Source organism: Triturus cristatus, chromosome 3_1 (assembly GCF_964204655.1).
Source record: "Triturus cristatus chromosome 3_1, aTriCri1.1, whole genome shotgun sequence".
NCBI lineage: Eukaryota > Metazoa > Chordata > Amphibia > Caudata > Salamandridae > Triturus > Triturus cristatus.
The window spans coordinates 570,491,402-570,511,104 of NC_140583.1; the positions used below are offsets into that span (position 1 = coordinate 570,491,402).

Consider the following 19,703-nt stretch of genomic DNA (forward strand, 5'->3'; position numbering starts at 1 on the left):
ACCCCATTTCTGCTTTGCTCTCCTAGTTCTCAGTTGGGGTTGGATTGTAGGGGGTTGGGATGGCTTTAGCGAGTTGGGGATGCTAAGGTGGAAGGGGGTTTGGGGGTGGAGGGTTTTGGGGGGTTGCTTGGCACTTACAGCTCTTGGGTGTGGTATACTTTCATTTTCTTTGTATGCTTGAACACATGTTTTCCTCATCTCTACTTGCCAGGTGTTTCTCTCGGTACATGTCCCCGTGAGTGGTAAGGGGCAGTTCCTAACTTGGAACGTTCGAGGTTTAAATACCCCCCAAAAAAATAGCTTTGCTTATCTAGACAGGATGCATCCAGATGGCCTTTTTACAGGAAACCCATCTTATGAAACTGTCCGAAAAGAACATCGGTGGTGGATGGGCGGGGGTACTTGTGGCTTCCTCCTTTTCCAGCTATGCACGTGGGGCGATGATACTGGTCAAACGGGGGTTCCATTCTCTGTTATCTGCACTGAAACTGATGACTCGGGCCGGCTTGTGTTGGTGCATGGGCTCTTAGGTGGAACCAATGTGCTATTAGTGAATGTGTACGGACCAAACGTGGATGATCCGGCCTTTTTTCGGATGTGTGGCGCCGTATAACGAGTTTTCCTGAGGTGGAGATTATATGGGGCGGTGATTTTAATGTTTGTTTGGATGTCACTCTTGATCGGAAGGGTAGCGAGATGTCAAGACCTAAGCAGGCCTCTGAGATGCTATTGGGATTGATGGATGCGGGCCGCTTGAGTAATGTGTGGCAACTGCGACACCCTGGGGCACGCAAGAGCACTTTCACCTCCTCTGTGCATGTGACCTGGTCTCGCTTGGATTTTTGGTTGACTACTGAGGCTCTGTGTACTTGGGTAACTGAGATGCGCCATATGGCCCGAACGCTTTCGGACCACTTTCCTGTTCTCCTGGAGCTTCAGGTTCCTACAAGTGAGAGGCCTCCGTTCACTTGGCGACTGCAGCCGTCTTCATTAAATGACCCCGTCTTCAGACATACACTTGGAGAAGCCATCCATAACTTTTTCAGGGAAACGAGGGGTCCGTGGATAGCGCTGGTGTTCTCTGGGAAGCATTTAAAGTAACTATTAGAGGGGTATGCATGGGTGCGCAGGCAGGCGTCTTGAGGGATTTAAGGTGCAGGATTAACAAACTAGCTGCTAAAATTTCCACTTTAGAGTGCACCTATGATGCGAACCCTTCCCCTGCGACGCTATCTGCGATTCGTGAGCTGGTCACTGAACACAACGATACGGTTGGCAGGAGATAATCCATAGGTCCAGGTGCAGCACAGCCCGATAGTACAGTGAGGGGGGTAGGCCTAGTTGTTCGCTTGCTCAGAAGCTGGCTGCACCACGTAGTCAAGAGCACATTACTGAAATACTTAGTGAGACGGGGGAGGCGCAGTACACTACTGCGGATATCAGTGAGACCATACTTAGTTTTTATGCCAGCCTATATGACAATAGAACTGAGGTACAGCAAGATGACTTGCATTCTTATCTCGATGACGTTGCTCTCAGATGGCTGTACCCGGGCCACTGGGAATACGTTACGCAACCCTTCGATGAGGAGGACGTAAAACTTGCCATTATGTCCCTTCCCACATGTAAAGCTGCGGATCTCGATGGTCTCCCCAGTGAGTTTTATAAGACATTTGCGGACTCTCTGGCCCCTAAACTGTTAGCAGTCTATGCAGATGCATACAATACCGGTCGTCTCCAACCCTCCTTAAGGGAAGCTCTCTTAGTCATGCTGCTGAAACCTGATAAGGCACCCAATCGATTATTAATATAGACGCCAAGATACTGGCTAAGATAAGTGCCCTCTGGATACAGCCACTGGATCCTCTATTGGTGCTCTCTGACCAGTCAGGATTTGTACCGACTCGTTCCACCGCACACAACCTGCGCACGCTTTTTGCCACCCTACATTACTTTGACTCTGATTTTCAAGCTGTAGCTGTGTTGCTCGACGCAGCGAAAGCCTTTGATTCTCTTCACTGGGCTTATGTTTACAGTCCTTACTAGAATGGGCTTCCCTCCTTTTTTCCTTCAGTGGATCAGGGTCCTCTATACTGAGCCGGTAGCCAGGGTCCGTGTCAATGGGTGGGTGTCCCCTGCCTCCCTATTCGTAGAGGCACTAGGCAGTACTGCCCTCTATCACCAATGCTTTTTGCATTAGCTCTAGTGCCTCTCGCGTGCCAACTGCGCTTGCTCCATGCATCAGCCGATTTGCGGTTTCGGCAGCGCCCACTTACTGTCTCACTATATGCAGACGATATGCTGCTATACGTCCGCAAACCCACCACCTACTTACACGAGTTGCTCCCTGAGTATGTTAAATTTGAGGGATTCTCGGGCCTAGGGATCAATTGGGCTAAGTCTACGGTTTTTCCCCTGATGGCTGGCACTTGCAAATTCGAGCTAGATTTCCCTCTGACCTGGACCCGGGACCCTGTGAAATACCTGGGTGTCTAGTTACACAGGGACCCTGCACAGGTTATTTCCATGAATTATGGCCGCACCATCTCACAACTCACAGATAAGGCTGAGCAATGGGCCCGGCTACCCCTGTCGCTTGAAGATCGTATTGCAGTCACGAAGATGACTATTCTACCTAAGCTGTTATCTCTTCGTAAATATTCCTATTCGTCTGGATATCTCTGTTTTTAAGACACTGCAGTCGGCTTTGCTATCGTTCATTTGGGGGGGGGTATGAAGCCTAGCTGTAGCTGGGATACACTTGTTCAGCCGTTTGATCGTGGCGGCTTCAAAGCTCCGGATATGCGTCTCTACTATTTATGTGCTCAGGTGCATTTTGTGCATTATTGGTTCTTCCCTCAAAAGTTCCTGCCACATACAGCGATAGAAGCGGATGCCATTCTTCCCCTACAATTGTTGCGGCAGTGCCTGATGGGCGGCAGCGGTGACCCAATGGCAGAGATTAATCCAGTATTGTGTACAGCTGGGCCTGGCAAGCTCTCGCTAAAAGGGCACAGCTAACTTATCTCTATGCCCCACAGCTGGCAATAACAGCGCACCCTGACATTGCGGCGGCACAGGAACGTTCGGCCTTTCACGCGCTGAGGTCTACCGCCGTGCTGAAACTGCGAGATCTGGATAAACAGGGCCATTTCCGTTTGCTGCCGGACTTGCAGGCTGGTCAAACTCACAGTTTGATGTTAAATTTTACATATGTGAAGGTACAACAGGAGGTCAGAGCGATCTACCCTGATTACCCTGCTGAACCACAACCTTTGCGAGCACTGCAGGGCTGCTGGATGACGAGGAGCGCCAGGGTCTGATTACTAAATTATATGTTGCATCCCAGCATGAGAAGGAGCCGGGGAACACCCCTCATATCTTAAATGTAATGTTGCGTTGGGTTACATCCTGCCATTAGACCGTTAGCAATTTTGCTGTAAACTAACTGGACGCCTTACTGCCAACTGTAATTTGCGCATTATTCATTTTAAATTCCTCCACCAGCTGTATTATACTCCAGTACAACTATGGAAATTTTGACTGCGTGATACAGCTTGTTGTTTGCAGTGTGGACAAGTGGTTGCCGATTTCCTGCACCTCGCTTGGCACTGTGCTGGAATAGCTGCCTTTTGGACTAAAGTTGTGGGTGTGTTGACGGAATTGGTTTTTGAACATGTGCTGTGTGTACCTGAAGTATGTCTGCTGGGTGACGTGAAATCCTTGAAACCGGGTAACCGGCGGCTGGTTGCAGTAGCAACACTATTGGCCAAGCGGGCCGTGGTGCAATGCTGGGGTGCCAGGTCGCTCCCTACAGTCCGAAGGTGGATTCGAGACCTGACCTTCTGCAGGGAACAACTGGAGGCTTATGCGGAGGACTTGCCTGAGTCATCCCGGGCTAAAGACTTCTGGGCCCAGCTGACCATGTACCTTCAGATCTGTGATGTGCCTTATCTCCACTTTTCCTTTTTGCTCCTTCGCTTGTTTTTCTATACAGAGTTATATTGCCTTGGGGACCATTGCATGCGAATCCTTCTATTAGTGATGACGAATGTATACATTTACATCTCCTAAAATTTTTGGTCCTTACGATGCCAAATCAATGTAAGTGCCGAGGGGGAGGGGGGAGTTGGGTGGGGCGGGTTGTTGGCTCATGGAGCTTTTGTTCTGTTTACTCTGATATCACTGATGTATCTTGTTCCTTCAAAAACTCGCTTGTGTCGATATACGCTTTATTGATACTGTTGCTCCCGGATGGAGCGGGTTTAATGTAACTGCAAGCCTTTAATAAACAAATATAAAAAATAAAAATAAAAACAACAAAAAACTATATTATGTGTTCAGAAACATTTTCATCACAATATGTGTATTATATTTTATGAAGCCTTGGCAATCTCCCTATATTGAAACATTTCTAAAAAAAAATGTTATTACATTTTTTAACCCTGGAGTTATCACATATGATATGATAACCTGCCTGTTAGGAACAAAAAAGTGAGCTGAACAAATGAATCTCTGGATATCACATAGGGTTGTTACTACATGCCTGCGATGTATCAAACTAATATCCACAAGTCAAGGGAATGTGGCACTGTTTTACTGAATTAGGCACAGTTCATATATCACCAAAAATAAAACCATCATAACAGCACTGATATCACATGATTGGGAAATTGTTTGCTATTAAGATCAAAGTTCTGCTCAGTAGAATAAAACGAAAACCATCTCAGAAACTTAGCATAGGCCCTGTCTTATCGGGACGCATTTTAACAGCGAGTCCCCACTTTTCAACTGTACAAGGGCACAATACAGTAGAATAATAATTTCCAAAAATTAAACTAATCTCCAGACAACTATTTTACTCTAATGACAAGTTCTTGAAGCCTAATTATTTTAAGTCTACAATCAAACATTTTGAGATTCCATTTAAAGGGCTACAGTTTTTGTATAATAACATAACAATTCAGTCCCTGATCCATAGTGAAACCATGATAAATTTCATTTTGATTTTGCAGCATCATAATTGTATACCAAGCAAGGATGTGATGTACATAAAGTTAAATACCATACTCACTTCCGTCTCACATTCAAATGCAATCTGTTGCTGTTTTTGCAGGGCATAGCATTTTTGTATGTTTATGACAGGAAACATTTATGTACATCAAAATTATCTATTGTAGTGGAACAAATGATGCAGACAAAGTAGCAGCTGCCATTTAAGCTTTTCATTGCAAATGAAATGCGTTTGCCATGCAAAATCAAAACCATGAGATATATGTTTCCAGATGACAATAGATCATGTACGTTGCTTCTCATTCTAGAGCTGAACTAGTCATCAATGACTCCTCGTCTCCAGCTGCTGTCGAAAGAAGCAATGAAAGCATGAAGTACAACATAAAAACAGACTCATTGAAGTGGCGACACAACCAAACACTCGCCTTAAAGATCAGGTAACAATCATTTCCATAAGGCATATGCATAAGGCCACGCCGTCTTTTCAGTTGCATGCCCTTGAAATGTAGTATATATCCTCAAACATGTTAGTAAACATATGTTTGTTCTAATGTTACCTCCAAAACAGCTCCTAGTCCATTTCCTAGCAGTTGAAAAGTCTTTAATACATTATTTTGATAGTCAATAACTTACTAATTACAAAAAGTATTTTTGTTCTAAATTAGGTTTCCAGAACATTTTATACAGTACTCTTGTATACTGCATATGTGTGTGTGTGTGTGTGTATAAGTATATATAGATATACAGCAGATCTGGATTTCAATTGAGCTATGGAGTAAACTTCTCCAAGTCCATACACTTTTGTACAACCTGATAGAGTGCAGCTAAAATATCCTCTCAGGCCATACCAACCATAGGAGACCTAGTAAATATTCAAAAGTGTCCTTTTACTGCAGAAGTTGTGTTTCTACTAATGCGATCAGGATTTTCCATAACTCTTCCATATTATAGATCAATGTTTCCAAACTGTGGATCACGACCCACTGGTGGGTCTTGAGCCGATTTGTGGAGAGTCATGAAAGTTCAATAAAGATGCCTTTAAATTCTGATGTTATCTTGTCACATTTACTGCACTAAAAAGACAGTGGTCAAATACCAGACTATATCTTCTGAAAAATTGCTGCTTATTTTGATAACATGGAAATTGGTATTTACAAAAAGAATTGCTGCAGGGTGGCATTTTGTGTAACACACTACAACATGTAAATACCTGTAAATTAACTGTACACATTGAACAGTCAGGAAAGCAAAAATGAAGCACATTGTTTTGTGATTCAGGAGTGAGATGGAAACAGTGATTTTATTAGAATCAAGTAAAATTAAGACACATTCCTTGATGATAAACAAATGGTAAATATTCACTGAAACCCAATTTCCACATATTATTATTTGTGTGCATTATAGATTTATCAGTAAAACTGTATGTTTGTGCAAATGTAGTGGCCATTGCAATGGAAAATGGGTTGTCTATAAAGGATAGTGCTTTACTACACCAGTGGCGTTCCTCCGCTAAGGCGGAGGAGCAGATCCCCACAACCTTTTTGCAGTGAAACAAAGGGAATATAAAATGACAATATCTTGTGTTATTCTCATTTTATATTCTCCTACATTGCATGAGGCGGTGGGGGCATGAGAGGAGTGGTAGGCAGTACCCTCCAAAGTGTGCAAGAGGACTACGGAGGAGAGACCCGGCAAGGAAGCTGCGAGAAAGTACTTTTTTTTTAGTATCCGCTTCCCCCGTGTCCTCCCCTCCTCCCCCCACCTCTTATCGTGCTGGCTGCCACTGTACTACATAATGCTTTAGTTACACTAAAAAATGACCTGCTTCGTGTCAATTAAGGCTAGGTGGGTCGCAAATGTTTGTTGATCTAAAAATTGGGTTGTGGTTCAAAAATGTTTGGGAAGCACTGATATAGATGATCCACAAAGTATTAAAAAGATGATTTTTTCATTTGATCCCTCTGAAATAAAGCCCAAGTAGTTTTTATAACAACCAGAGTGAGTATATATATTTTTGCTGTAATAGAGTCACACTCTATCTCCAATTTCAGGGCATCCAGCTCAGTGTTCTGAGAAACACCAATTAGGCTATGTACATTTTTTTCCCCTTTCAACATTTTCCGGGAAAGTATATGTCCCAAGAGCTGCCATTCATGGTCACTCACAGCATCTTAAATGCATGTGCCTTTTTTATAAAGGTATTCTGCAATACCTATATCTAATTTCTTTATAATCGTCAGTTTGTGACGCACCCAGACCTAAACTGTAATAACTTATTACTGTTGATTTCTGAAGTCACAGTGCCTGCTGTCAGAGCCAGCAGCCAAGGGGGAAGGGAGGTCAGTTAAGGGCACGGTGCATATTTAAAGCAGCTGTTAAGGAACAAAACAAAACGTGTTTGTTTCTGCTCTGTGCAGTGACAACCAGAAGGGAGATATGTACAGAAACATGTTTAATATTGTGCACTCCTTAGTTAATTACAGAACAATTTGAATCTTTCTGCATATTTCTACACTTTCTATGCAACTGTGCCTTTGTTTTAAAACAAAACAACGTGCATTAAACTGATTCTAATATTTTTGGGAAAATATCTAACAGCTTTTATGATATATTTAATTTTGCACTACAGATGCTATATTCATACTTCATGTTTGCAAACCTGCACTCTCTTTTATATGAAAAAGCTAGGTACTAAAGATTTAAGTGGTTTGTTGAAAAGGTGAGGGTGTGACCATGCATAAGGGATAAAGTACTCCCTGGCATACATGATAAGGATATTGCAAGTATCTTTAAAATGTACAACAGGGGGTACTCTATCCCATATATTGTAGCCCCTGGTGTTAGCCCTTAAACGTAATGAAAAAAACAATAGAGAGCTGAAGCTGCCACAACAAGGTCAAGCGACTTTTTCTCTGCATACATAGATAGCCCAGCCAAGATATTTGGAGCTCAAGTAATTTGGATGGCAACCTCCATTCTCTGAATAAATTTGCTTGGGTACACCTGGAAATCTAGTAATGCTTTACCTCCAATGGTGTTGAAATATATTGTAATGGTTTACCCTTAAAAAGGCTTGTGTCTGAATTGTTAAGATCCAGCCAGAAAATCATATCGCTTTTAATAATTGAGCAATAACAGCGATCTAAGTCGGACAGAAATTAATGATTGCTCTCTAATTAAGGCATGCAGAATTCATTAAAATGCAGTCACTGATGCTATTCTTCAAAGGAGACGCAAGAACATGACATATTAATGTACTCATGTGTTCTCTAGGTACATCCGCATTCTTCTAAAAAAGGAAACAATTGCATCAGGAAAAGGATAAACTTCTGCAGCCATTCAGAAAGCACGTTTTTATGGAAGTGTGATCTAACAACCAGAGCTGCCAACTTTGAAAGTGCGGAACCTGGCTCAAGTCCTGGCCTCGGCTCAACGGCCTCTGATTCCAGGCAAATAACTTAATCTACCCATGACTAAAAAAAAAAATCTCACCTTATAAAATGTAATATGGTGTTTATGTAAAGTACTTTAACGCCCTTGGGCCAAGTTTTTGCAATAGAAAGCATACTAATGAAAGTGCAGAATGCACAGGATTTGTACTTGTTTAACATCCTTCGTACTCGTATTGTAGCTTTTTAGACTCAGACATTTTGGAAACACTGTGGGTGGGTCACAGCTGTTCCGTCTCCTAAAGAAGTTTAAACCATTGGAAGAGAAATCTGAGCTGGCAGAATATTAAGCCTTTCAGGCAAAATATATTATACTCCTTCCATGCATCTCCTTCTCCCTCCTTCAGACTCTTTCAAGATTTGTTTGTTCAGACACCAGCTACAGAGCCTTCTCTATCTGGAACGGACATGTGGTGTCAGTTTAATATTTCTGGCAAGGAAACAACACAGTTAGTAGTAGTAGGGTTTCACTTTTCAAGGTACTTCTCAATGTTTATGAAGTGCAGCTGGCCTGCAGCTAGCTCGTTCTGTTTTGACTTTTCAAAGTGAGAGAGGAGCGACGATATGGCCAGAGATGTCAGGATAGAGTCTCAGCATCAGCACAACCTTCAATGATTGTGGGCTAACACATGATCGTGCCTAAAATAATTATTATGGCCTTGTGTAATGTAACTGGTGGTCGGTTGAAGTTTGTGCTATATGAAAACTGCAGAAAAAATAATAATATATATATATATTTATATATATATATATATGTATTACCTACTGGCGGTCGCCAGTAGGTAGTTATAGTTAGGACCTTGTTTCTATTTAAAAAGCGTTTAATCTTTTCCCAATAACTTTGACGCCAGTTGACGAATCTTCGCGAAATTTTCAAAACGTTGGTCTCGCTCCGGTCAGCTCCTATCCTGAAAGTTTCGGGGTGATTTGCCAAGCGGGGGCCAAGAAAAAAGGGGGGTCCGAAAACGCGTTTTCTCCATGTTATTTCCCATAGGAAATTTTAGACACGACTGCAGCACGAACTGCTGAACGGAATTACACCAAATTTGAGAAAAAGGAAGCCCTTGGTTCAGAAAGAGACATTTTTTTTAAATGGTACAAATCCGTTCAATAGTTGCTGAGAAACTCAAAAAATGAGAGTGAAAAAATACATTTCCCATAGGAAACTTTATGCAAGGATACAGCCGAAACTACTGAACGGATTTACCCCAAATTTGGCAAAAAGGTACTGCTTGGCTCAGAAAGGGACCTTTTAAAAATGGTGTAAATCCGATCAGTAGTTGCTGAGAAAATTAAAAATAAAAGTTTCGATATTTAGAGGCATGGAGGATCCGCACACCCTCCCGAACACGAGCTGCATTCTAATTGGCTGTCAACACTTCAAACCAGGAAGTGTTGGCAGCCATCTTGTGCCTCGGTAGAACCGAGGCACAAGAAATCAGTAAAACTAAGGCGCAAAACAAGAGAAGGGGGCAGGGTAGAAACACCCTGACCCCCTAGACCTGCTTAGGGGGTCCCACAAGGACCCCCAGGGCCAAAAAGAGCATTTTTGTTTTAAATCGCGAGATGCGCGGAGGATCCGCGGACCCTGCCACGAAAATAAAAAAAACAAAGTGTGGGCTCCCGCTCTTCGTTTAATTTAAGCCCCCGGATGGGCCAGGTCCCGGGGGCAGTTAGAAAATGTGTGGGGTGGGCCCCAATTCCCCCCACACTGCCCCGGGGACCGCTAGCCCCCGGTGCTTTTCAAAGCACCGGGGGCCCCCCACAGCCCCAGGGACCGCCACCCCCGGGTCTTCTTTTTTAATCTGTGGTGGGGCCTCTAAGGCCCCCCAAGCCCGGGTACCACCACCCCCACAGGGCATTCATTATTTAATTAGCATGGGGCACACCGCCCCCGCTGCCCCGGGGACCGCCGCCCCCGGGGCTTTTTTAAAAAACAAATACTCCTTTGTGGGGGGGGCTTGAGCCCCCCCACATGCCCCGGGGACCGCCACCTCCCTGGGGCACTAATATTCTAATTTGGCCCCGGGGCTGTGCATTGATTGCGAGGGGGGCCCCCCTCATGGAGCCAGTGATGGCCCTGCGGACCGCCACCCCCAGGACCGGTTCCTGTAGTGTCCTGGGGTGCCCACCCCCGGGACACTGCTGTTTGCAATGACAGGGAGGGAGCCTCGCGGCTCCCACCCTGTCATTGCCAAATACTTTGCTTCATTGAAGCAAGAGCAGGGAAACCTGCTCTCGCTTCAATGAAGCAAAGCCGTTGCTTTTCCACATGGGGAGCTGCATGTTTGCAGCTCCCCATGTGGAAAAGCAATACCGGCTCCCGCAGGACATGTGGAGCCGGCAGGGACCGTGGGGCTATTGGGGCACCCCCACGGTCCCCAAAGGAGAGGGCCAGCCCCAGGGGATGGGGTCCCCGGGGCTAGGAGTGGCCCGGGAGGGGGGCCTTGTGGCCCCCCTCCCCTTTGTATTTTTGCGGAGAGGTGGCCTAGTCTATGCTCCTTTTTACACCACTCTGCAACGCAGCTCTGTGGTGCTTACTGGAGGTAAATGGTGGGCTAGTTGGCCCCCAGGGACCCACAGGATTCAACTTAAAACGGCCACTGGACATGTTTGCACACGTCACCTCAGGCCACCCCCTCCCTTCACCAGTGTGCAAACGCGCCCCGTGGTGCGTTTTAAGAGGTAGTTTTAATCCCACTGCCCTATTATGTACTAGGGTCTTACAGAGGAAGTCATGCTAATCACACGGGTACCCCACCGCATAGTGTTCCCTAGTGTATGTAAGTGTTTTCACTGTATTCTAAGTGTCGTTTAGCTTAGCACTGGCTCTAGGCCTGGTTAGTCAGAGGCAGTTGCCACCAGTACCCGTCTGAAAAAGTTGTGGTCACAGGATGATTTTGCAACAAGGCTTCTTTCTGATCCTCTGTTGGTTCTTTCTGCACATGTCTTGCTTCTTCCTGCACTTTTCTTCATTTTTGTGGACTTCTTTCTGCATTTCTTTTGCTTCTTTCTGTGCGCTTTTTCTTCTTTCTTCACATGTCCTACCTTTGTAGGCATAGTTAGAAACTAGCATTTACAAAACCTTTGAAATTCATTGAAAAAACCATAGGTTTCAGGTAAGTTATAGTTAGAAATGTGCTTTTAAAAAACCTTTGAAATTCACTGAAAAAACCATAGGTTTTATGGAAAGTTATAGTTAGTTGGACATTTCACTCGTACAAAACCAGAGAAATTCCGCCGTTATAGTTAGTTCAGCTAACTAAAACTCACGCCCCCCGCAATGCACTGCTGATGACGTCACATATTACATCTCTCTTGACATGGTCAGTGACTTCACTGATGACATCACTGATGACTTCTCAAATGACATCACTGATGACCTCATCCACGTGATAATTTGATGCATCTTCTCACACCCTAATATAACCTTTGATACACTCACTCTAAATTACAGACTGCCATTATCAAAACTATAGACACTCCAACACCAATAACTACATACCCACTCACTGATTCTTAGGTTTACACACACATCTACTCACTCATCCGTACAGTCACTCATACTGCGGTTAAGCTGACAGCACCACCACTTGCCTCAGACTCGTAAGCGTTTAGCGCTGTTTTTAAAAACAAGAATTTTCCCGTTTTTCTATTTTGCTTTGGTGTTCATTTGTTTCCCCTGATTTTACTTGTACTACTACCCTCTTACCCGCACTATAAAAAATCTGCATCTACACCGCTGCTTTGCGGATTACTTCATTGGGGTAGCGTGGGTGATTCTCTGGGGGACATCTTTGTTTGGGAACTGACCGGTGAATCTTGGGCGCCATTTTGGGGGAGTAGGCGGGCAGTGCAGGCATCGACGCTGCATTTAAGCTGGGCAGTTGCATGCGTCAGCCGGTTAAGCTGACAGCACCACCACTTGCCTCAGACTCGTAAGCGTTTAGCGCTGTTTTTAAAAACAAGAATTTTCCCGTTTTTCTATTTGCTTTGGTGTTCATTTGTTTCCCCTGATTTTACTTGTACTACTACCCTCTTACCCGCACTATAAAAAATCTGCATCTACACCGCTGCTTTGCGGATTACTTCATTGGGGTAGCGTGGGTGATTCTCTGGCGGACATCTTTGTTTGGGAACTGACCGGTGAATCTTGGGCGCCATTTTGGGGGAGTAGGCGGGCAGTGCAGGCATCGACGCTGCATTTAAGCTGGGCAGTTGCATGCGTCAGCCGGTTAAGCTGACAGCACCACCACTTGCCTCAGACTCGTAAGCGTTTAGCGCTGTTTTTAAAAACAAGAATTTTCCCGTTTTTCTATTTGCTTTGGTGTTCATTTGTTTCCCCTGATTTTACTTGTACTACTACCCTCTTACCCGCACTATAAAAAATCTGCATCTACACCGCTGCTTTGCGGATTACTTCATTGGGGTAGCGTGGGTGATTCTCTGGCGGACATCTTTGTTTGGGAACTGACCGGTGAATCTTGGGCGCCATTTTGGGGGAGTAGGCGGGCAGTGCAGGCATCGACGCTGCATTTAAGCTGGGCAGTTGCATGCGTCAGCCGGTTAAGCTGACAGCACCACCACTTGCCTCAGACTCGTAAGCGTTTAGCGCTGTTTTTAAAAACAAGAATTTTCCCGTTTTTCTATTTTGCTTTGGTGTTCATTTGTTTCCCCTGATTTTACTTGTACTACTACCCTCTTACCCGCACTATAAAAAATCTGCATCTACACCGCTGCTTTGCGGATTACTTCATTGGGGTAGCGTGGGTGATTCTCTGGGGGACATCTTTGTTTGGGAACTGACCGGTGAATCTTGGGCGCCATTTTGGGGGAGTAGGCGGGCAGTGCAGGCATCGACGCTGCATTTAAGCTGGGCAGTTGCATGCGTCAGCCGGTTAAGCTGACAGCACCACCACTTGCCTCAGACTCGTAAGCGTTTAGCGCTGTTTTTAAAAACAAGAATTTTCCCGTTTTTCTATTTGCTTTGGTGTTCATTTGTTTCCCCTGATTTTACTTGTACTACTACCCTCTTACCCGCACTATAACAAATCTGCATCTACACCGCTGCTTTGCGGATTACTTCATTGGGGTAGCGTGGGTGATTCTCTGGCGGACATCTTTGTTTGGGAACTGACCGGTGAATCTTGGGCGCCATTTTGGGGGAGTAGGCGGGCAGTGCAGGCATCGACGCTGCATTTAACCCGGCCATTTGCACGCGCAGCGGTAACGCGCAGTGGTGTGCGCCCTCCCTGCGCCGGAGTCCGGGACTCCGTGCCTCGCCTGGGCCCGGCTAGGCTTCGCAGAATACTGACCATGCTTACCGCTACTATTTTACGTAGCTATAGAAGCAGGGTGAGTCCTTGTGGTCACGCTGCCCTGGACCCTCTATCCGGTCCTGTGCACTGTGCTGGATGTAATTTCGAGCTCCCAACTCCCATGCCTATCAGGGCCGTACTGCCCCCACTAGGCGTTACTAACTCTGCAACCTGCACCCCGCTCTCTCATCGCCCAACCACTTTTAAAATATTACACCTAAATGTGAGGTCCCTTGTGTGTCACTACTTTGATGTGTTCACCCTGCTCACCGACGAACAACCAGATATACTGTTCCTAACAGAAACATGGTTACATGATAATGCCACGGCGGCGATCAATCTTGCCTTGCCTACGGACTACACTATGTTCACCTTACACCGTAATTCGAGAGGTGGAGGGATTGCGGCTGTGGTAAAAACATGTTATCCCTGTCTATGGAATGCCTTAAATATAGCGGGCTGTGAAAGCGCTCACTTCACAATTTCGATGACCTCTCAGTTCACTTTCTCTGGTCTGGTCATTTATAGACCTCCTGGTCCTGACGACGCCTTTCGTTCAGCTCTTCCAGAGGTAGTTTCTTCCCTAGCCCTTAGATCAGCTAATTTCAGCATAATAGGCGATCTGAATCTGCATATGGATGCTCCTCGATCCTCTGCGGTGTGCAGCTTTCTCACAGATCTGGAGGCATTAGGACTACATCAGTTAATTTGTGGTCCTACCCATGTAGGGGGTCATACTTTGGACCCCTTCCTGACGAATCTGGACAACACTAAAGCACTTTCACCTAAACCTATCAGTTGGACAGATCACCATCTGATTGACATTTGGATCAACTTGACAGCTCCACCCTTTAGAAATGTTGCACCTCTTGTTTTTAAACGACCTTGGAGGAATTTGAACCTGGAGGTTTTTCATCAGCTCCTATCACAACATCCACCAGAGCTCTCCACTGAGGTTTCATCCGGGTATGATTCCTTTTGCAATTGGCTGACCCAGGCCTTAGACATTTTAATACCAGCAGGCTGGAGTAAGACCAGGCCTGGCCATTCTAGCCCATGGTATGATGAATCTCTTAGGCTCCTTAAGGGCACCTGTAAAAGGGCAGAAAGAGCCTGGCGCAAGGCCTATGACCCTATTTTAAAACAGGAGTATTTGGCCAGCATTAAGTTATACCATCGGGCCATTTGCAAAGCACGTGCCTCCTTCTACTCCTCGGAATTTAGGAACAGTTCTAACCCCACCAAACTAATCTTTAAGGTTCTTAAGGGTTTAACCACTAGGAAAACCACTGCACCGGGGAATGGCTCTCAGGCCCTTTGTGAAGAGCTGGCTTCCTTTTTTGTGGATAAAGTGGATACTATCTACAGATCCTTTCCTCCCCTCACTACTCCCACTGACATTGTTAAAGCTATGAATGTCATCACCAACCCACTGGTAGTGCTTCCTGCTCCATCTCAGGAAGAATTCGATTCTCTGGTGGTGAGGGTCAAATCGGGTTCTCCTATGGACCCTCTGAGACCAGCACAATTCAGGGAATCTGCTGAGCTCTGTCTTCCGTTTCTCCACAATTTAATTAAGCTATCTCTGAGTACTGGGTCGGTGCCTATCCTATGGAAGCAAGCTATAGTTATGCCAATCCTGAAAAAGGCTACACTAGATCCAGCAAAGCCGGAACATTATCGGCCCATTTCCTTGCTTCCGTGGGCCTCTAAAATTACTGAGGCTCACGTTAACAATATTCTATCTGCCCACCTTCAACAAACAGGTACCCTCCATCCTTCCCAGAATGGCTTCAGAGCAGGCCATAGCACTGAGACAGCTCTGGTGGCTATGGTCGAGCAACTTCGAAGACTCTTAGACTCAGGTCAGACGGCGGCACTGATCCTTTTGGATCTCAGTGCCGCCTTTGACACTGTTTCACATCCTATTCTGCTTCAGAGACTCAGAGAAGCCGGAGTAGAGGGCACGGCGCTGGACTGGTTTCGCTCATTCTTGACTGAGCGTACTTTTAAAGTGCGTACTCCCCCATATGAGTCTTCTCCCCGCTCCATTTCTCAAGGAGTTCCACAGGGTTCAGCACTTAGCCCGACCCTGTTTAATCTGTACGTTAGACCATTGATGGAGGTGGCCAATAAATGGGGTTTAACCATAGTGTCATATGCTGATGACACGCAATTAGCGGTCACTCTAAACGGGAACACTACACTGGACGCCTCCAACTTTCAAAGCGCCCTTAGGGAGGTGGCAGGTTGGATGACCGAGAACCGTCTCCAACTCAATGCCACTAAAACTGAAGTCCTGGTGTTGGGCAAAGAAACTCATCTCTGGGGAGACGACTGGTGGCCATCGGAGCTAGGTCCTACTCCTACGCCAGCAACTCAGGTGAAAAATCTTGGGGTCTTGCTCGACGCCAATCTTTCATTCATACCCCACACAAAGAAAGTGGCGGGCACCTGCTATGGCGTTCTTCAAAGCTTTAGGCCTATTTTTAAATTCTTCGATGCCCCCACTAGGCAACTTATAATGCAGGCAATGATTCTTTCCAGATTGGATTATGCCAGTGGCCTTCTATTGGGCACTAACCAAGCAGAGCTCACACGCCTTCAGCATGTGCAGAACGCGGCCGCCCGTATGCTGATTGGTTTGCCTAAGTTTTGCTCGGCTAGGCGTTCTATTTCCGATCTACATTGGTTGCCCGTCAGGCAGAGAATAAAATTCAAAGTGCTGTGCCTGACTTTTAAGATTCTAAAGTTTGCCTCCCCTCCCATTCTAGCCCAGACCATCTCCCTCTACACCCCTGCTAGAGCACTTCGCTCAGCGGGTCAATTTCTAGCTAAGGTTCCTCGCTTTAAAAGAGCCAGAATGGGCGGCCGCTCGTTTGGTGTTCTGGCGGCTGGCCTCTGGAATACACTGCCTGTCAGTATTCGGTCTATGTCAAATCTCCTTCTCTTCAGGAAAGCCGTGAAAACATTTTTGTTTCCCGAGGCTTAGTGGTCATGACTGGTTCGTGTTATCAGTTGTTGTGTTGCTTGTCCTTTACAGCGCCGGGACGCCGCTTGGCTGGGGCATCTGTGCGCTTTACAAATACAAAATAACATAACATAACATAACATACTTATGGTCACTCAGTACAGGACTACCATATGCACTCATACACCTATATAGACACTCACACATCGCCACACATCCATAGAGGTACTCATACACCTAGTCAGTCATGCAAATAATTAATCACACTGCCATTTACTCACCTATACAGTTATACGCACACCAGCTCACTTACTCATACAAATACTAGCACATTCTTACGCTCTTATACATCACTGATACAAGCACACACTCATCCATACAGCCACTCTCACAATTACACACTCTCACTTATAGCATTTGTATACTCCAACACACATATATACTGCCTTTCACATATGTAGTTACTCACACATGTACCACTGAGATATACATTCACTCACTAACACACCCATACACACACTCACTTACCCATACAGTACATCACCAAGGACCCTCTCACCGCCAAATCCAACCTCCACCAGGGAATGAAGGCAATCGCCGACTGGATGAAGGAAAGCCGACTTAAGCTGAACTCAGACAAGACGGAGATCCTCATCCTCGGGTCCAACAACTCAGCATGGGACGACTCATGGTGGCCCGTGGCACTGTGGGGCCCCCACCGACCACGTGCGCAACATGGGAATCATCCAAGACTCAAAACTCACCATGACCAAACAAGTCAACGCAGTCTCCTCCACCTGCTTCAACGCCCTCCGCATGCTCCACAAGATCTACAGATGGTTCCCGACAAACACGAGGAAAACAGTCACCCAGGCCCTAGTCAGCAGCAGACTCGACTACGGAAACTCCCTCTACGTCGGAGCCTCGTCCAAGCTCATCAACAGACTGCAGAGAATCCAGAACGCCTCTGCACGCCTGATCCGCGATGTCCCGCGCCGCGACCACATCACCCCCCACCTGAGGAACCTGCACTGGCTCCCCGTCGACAGGAGAATCTCCTTCAAGCTCCTGATCCATGCACACAAGGCACTCCACAAGACCGGACCAGCCTATCTCAACAACCGACTCTCCTTCTACATACCCAACAGGAAACTCTGCTCTGCTGACCACGCCCTGGCCACGGTCCCGTGCATCTGTAGAACAACCTCCGGAGGCAGGTCCTTCTCCCACTGCGCCGGCAGGACCTGGAACACCCTCCCCCTCTACCTACGACAAACCGAAGACCTGCTGACCTTCAGGAGACAATTCAAGACCTGGCTCTTCGACCAGTAGCAGCAGCACCCCCCCCCCAGCGCCTTGAAACCCTTACGGGTATGTAGTGCGCTTTACAAATTACATGATTGATTGATTGATTGATCACAGATGCACTCTTGAAACCATGCACCCAGTGAATCACCCACTCACACATCTATGTACAGAGTCACACACACACCACCCACACAAACACTCAGGCACCCATACAGATACTCAGACAACTAATCAATAACCCATATAGACACTCATGTAGCTATTCACAAATCCATGCAGCCGCTTACACACCAACAGACAGATGGATACAGACATTCACACAGTTTAGTCACTAACCCATGCATTCAGAGAGATATGTTTAATCACTCACTTATAGAGTCAGTCACGCACCTACTAAATCATACATTCAGACACTTATACACCCATTCATTCTTCAATACGCCTTTCCCTATATATATTAAACATATTTAAACTTTACAGAAACACACAGTCACTGGATGATGTCATCAGTGATGTCATCAGTGATGTCATTTGAGATGTTATCAGTGATGTTATCAGTGATGTCACTGACCATGTCAAGAGTGATGTAATATGTGACATCATCAGCAGTGCATTGCGGGGGCGCAAGTTATAGTTAGCTGAACTAACTATAACAGGGGAATTTCTCTGGTTTTGTACGAGTGAAATGTCCAACTAACTATAACTTTCCCTAAAACCTATGGTTTTTTCAGTGAATTTCAAAGGTTTTTTAAAAGCAAATTTCTAACTATAACTTACCTGAAATCTATGTTTTTTCCAGTGAATTTCAAAGGTTTTGTAAATGCTAGTTTCTAACTATGCCTACAGAGGTTTTGAACGAGTGAAATGTCCAACTAATTATAACTTTCCCTAAAACCTATGGTTTTGTCAGTGAATATATATATATATATATTCACTGAAAAAACCATGGGTTTCACACACGTTATAGTTAGGACTTAGCATTTAAAAAACCTTAGAAATTCAGTGAAAAAACGATAGGTTTCACACACGTTATAGTTAGGAATTAGGATTTAAAAAACCTTAGAAATTCAGTGAAAAAAACCATAGGTTTCACACATGTTATAGTTAGCTGGACATTTTACTCGTAAAAAACCATTGAAATTGCCACGTTATAGTTAGTTCAGCTAACTATAACTCGCGCGCCCGCAATGCACTGCTGATGACGTCACATATTACATCACTCATGACATGGTCAGTGACATCACTCATGACATCACTGATGACATCTCAAATGACATCACTTATGACATCATCCTTGTGATAGAGTGGTAGACCTCCTCTCACCCTAATATAACCTTTGATACACACATACAAAAATAGAGACTAAAATTTACAAAAGAATGGACATACCAATAACAGTTACAACAACCTCTTCAGTAATTCTAAGATCCACATACACATCCATTCATTCACCAACAGTTCAATACAGTCACTCATACATGTACTCACTTATCATATGTACTCATACACCTATACATCCTGTTACACAATGCCACTTATCCATAGAGCTACTCACACACATAGTCACCCATGCTAATAAAGAATAAAACATACATTTACTTGCATATACAGTTATTCACACACCACCACACTTACTTCTACGGA

The 19,703-nt window shown here is 45.3% G+C and overlaps 1 protein-coding gene across 2 annotated transcripts in view; it reads left to right on the forward strand.

The window, feature by feature from the left end:
• ST8SIA2 (ST8 alpha-N-acetyl-neuraminide alpha-2,8-sialyltransferase 2) overlaps nt 1-19,703 on the forward strand; it is a 359,568-nt gene that overhangs the window by 149,971 nt on the left and 189,894 nt on the right. For both annotated transcript variants that reach the window (XM_085644491.1, XM_085644492.1), the window contains exon 3: nt 5,322-5,450. In XM_085644491.1, the coding sequence (XP_085500617.1) occupies nt 5,322-5,450 (129 nt within the window). The remainder of the gene's footprint in view (nt 1-5,321; nt 5,451-19,703) is intronic.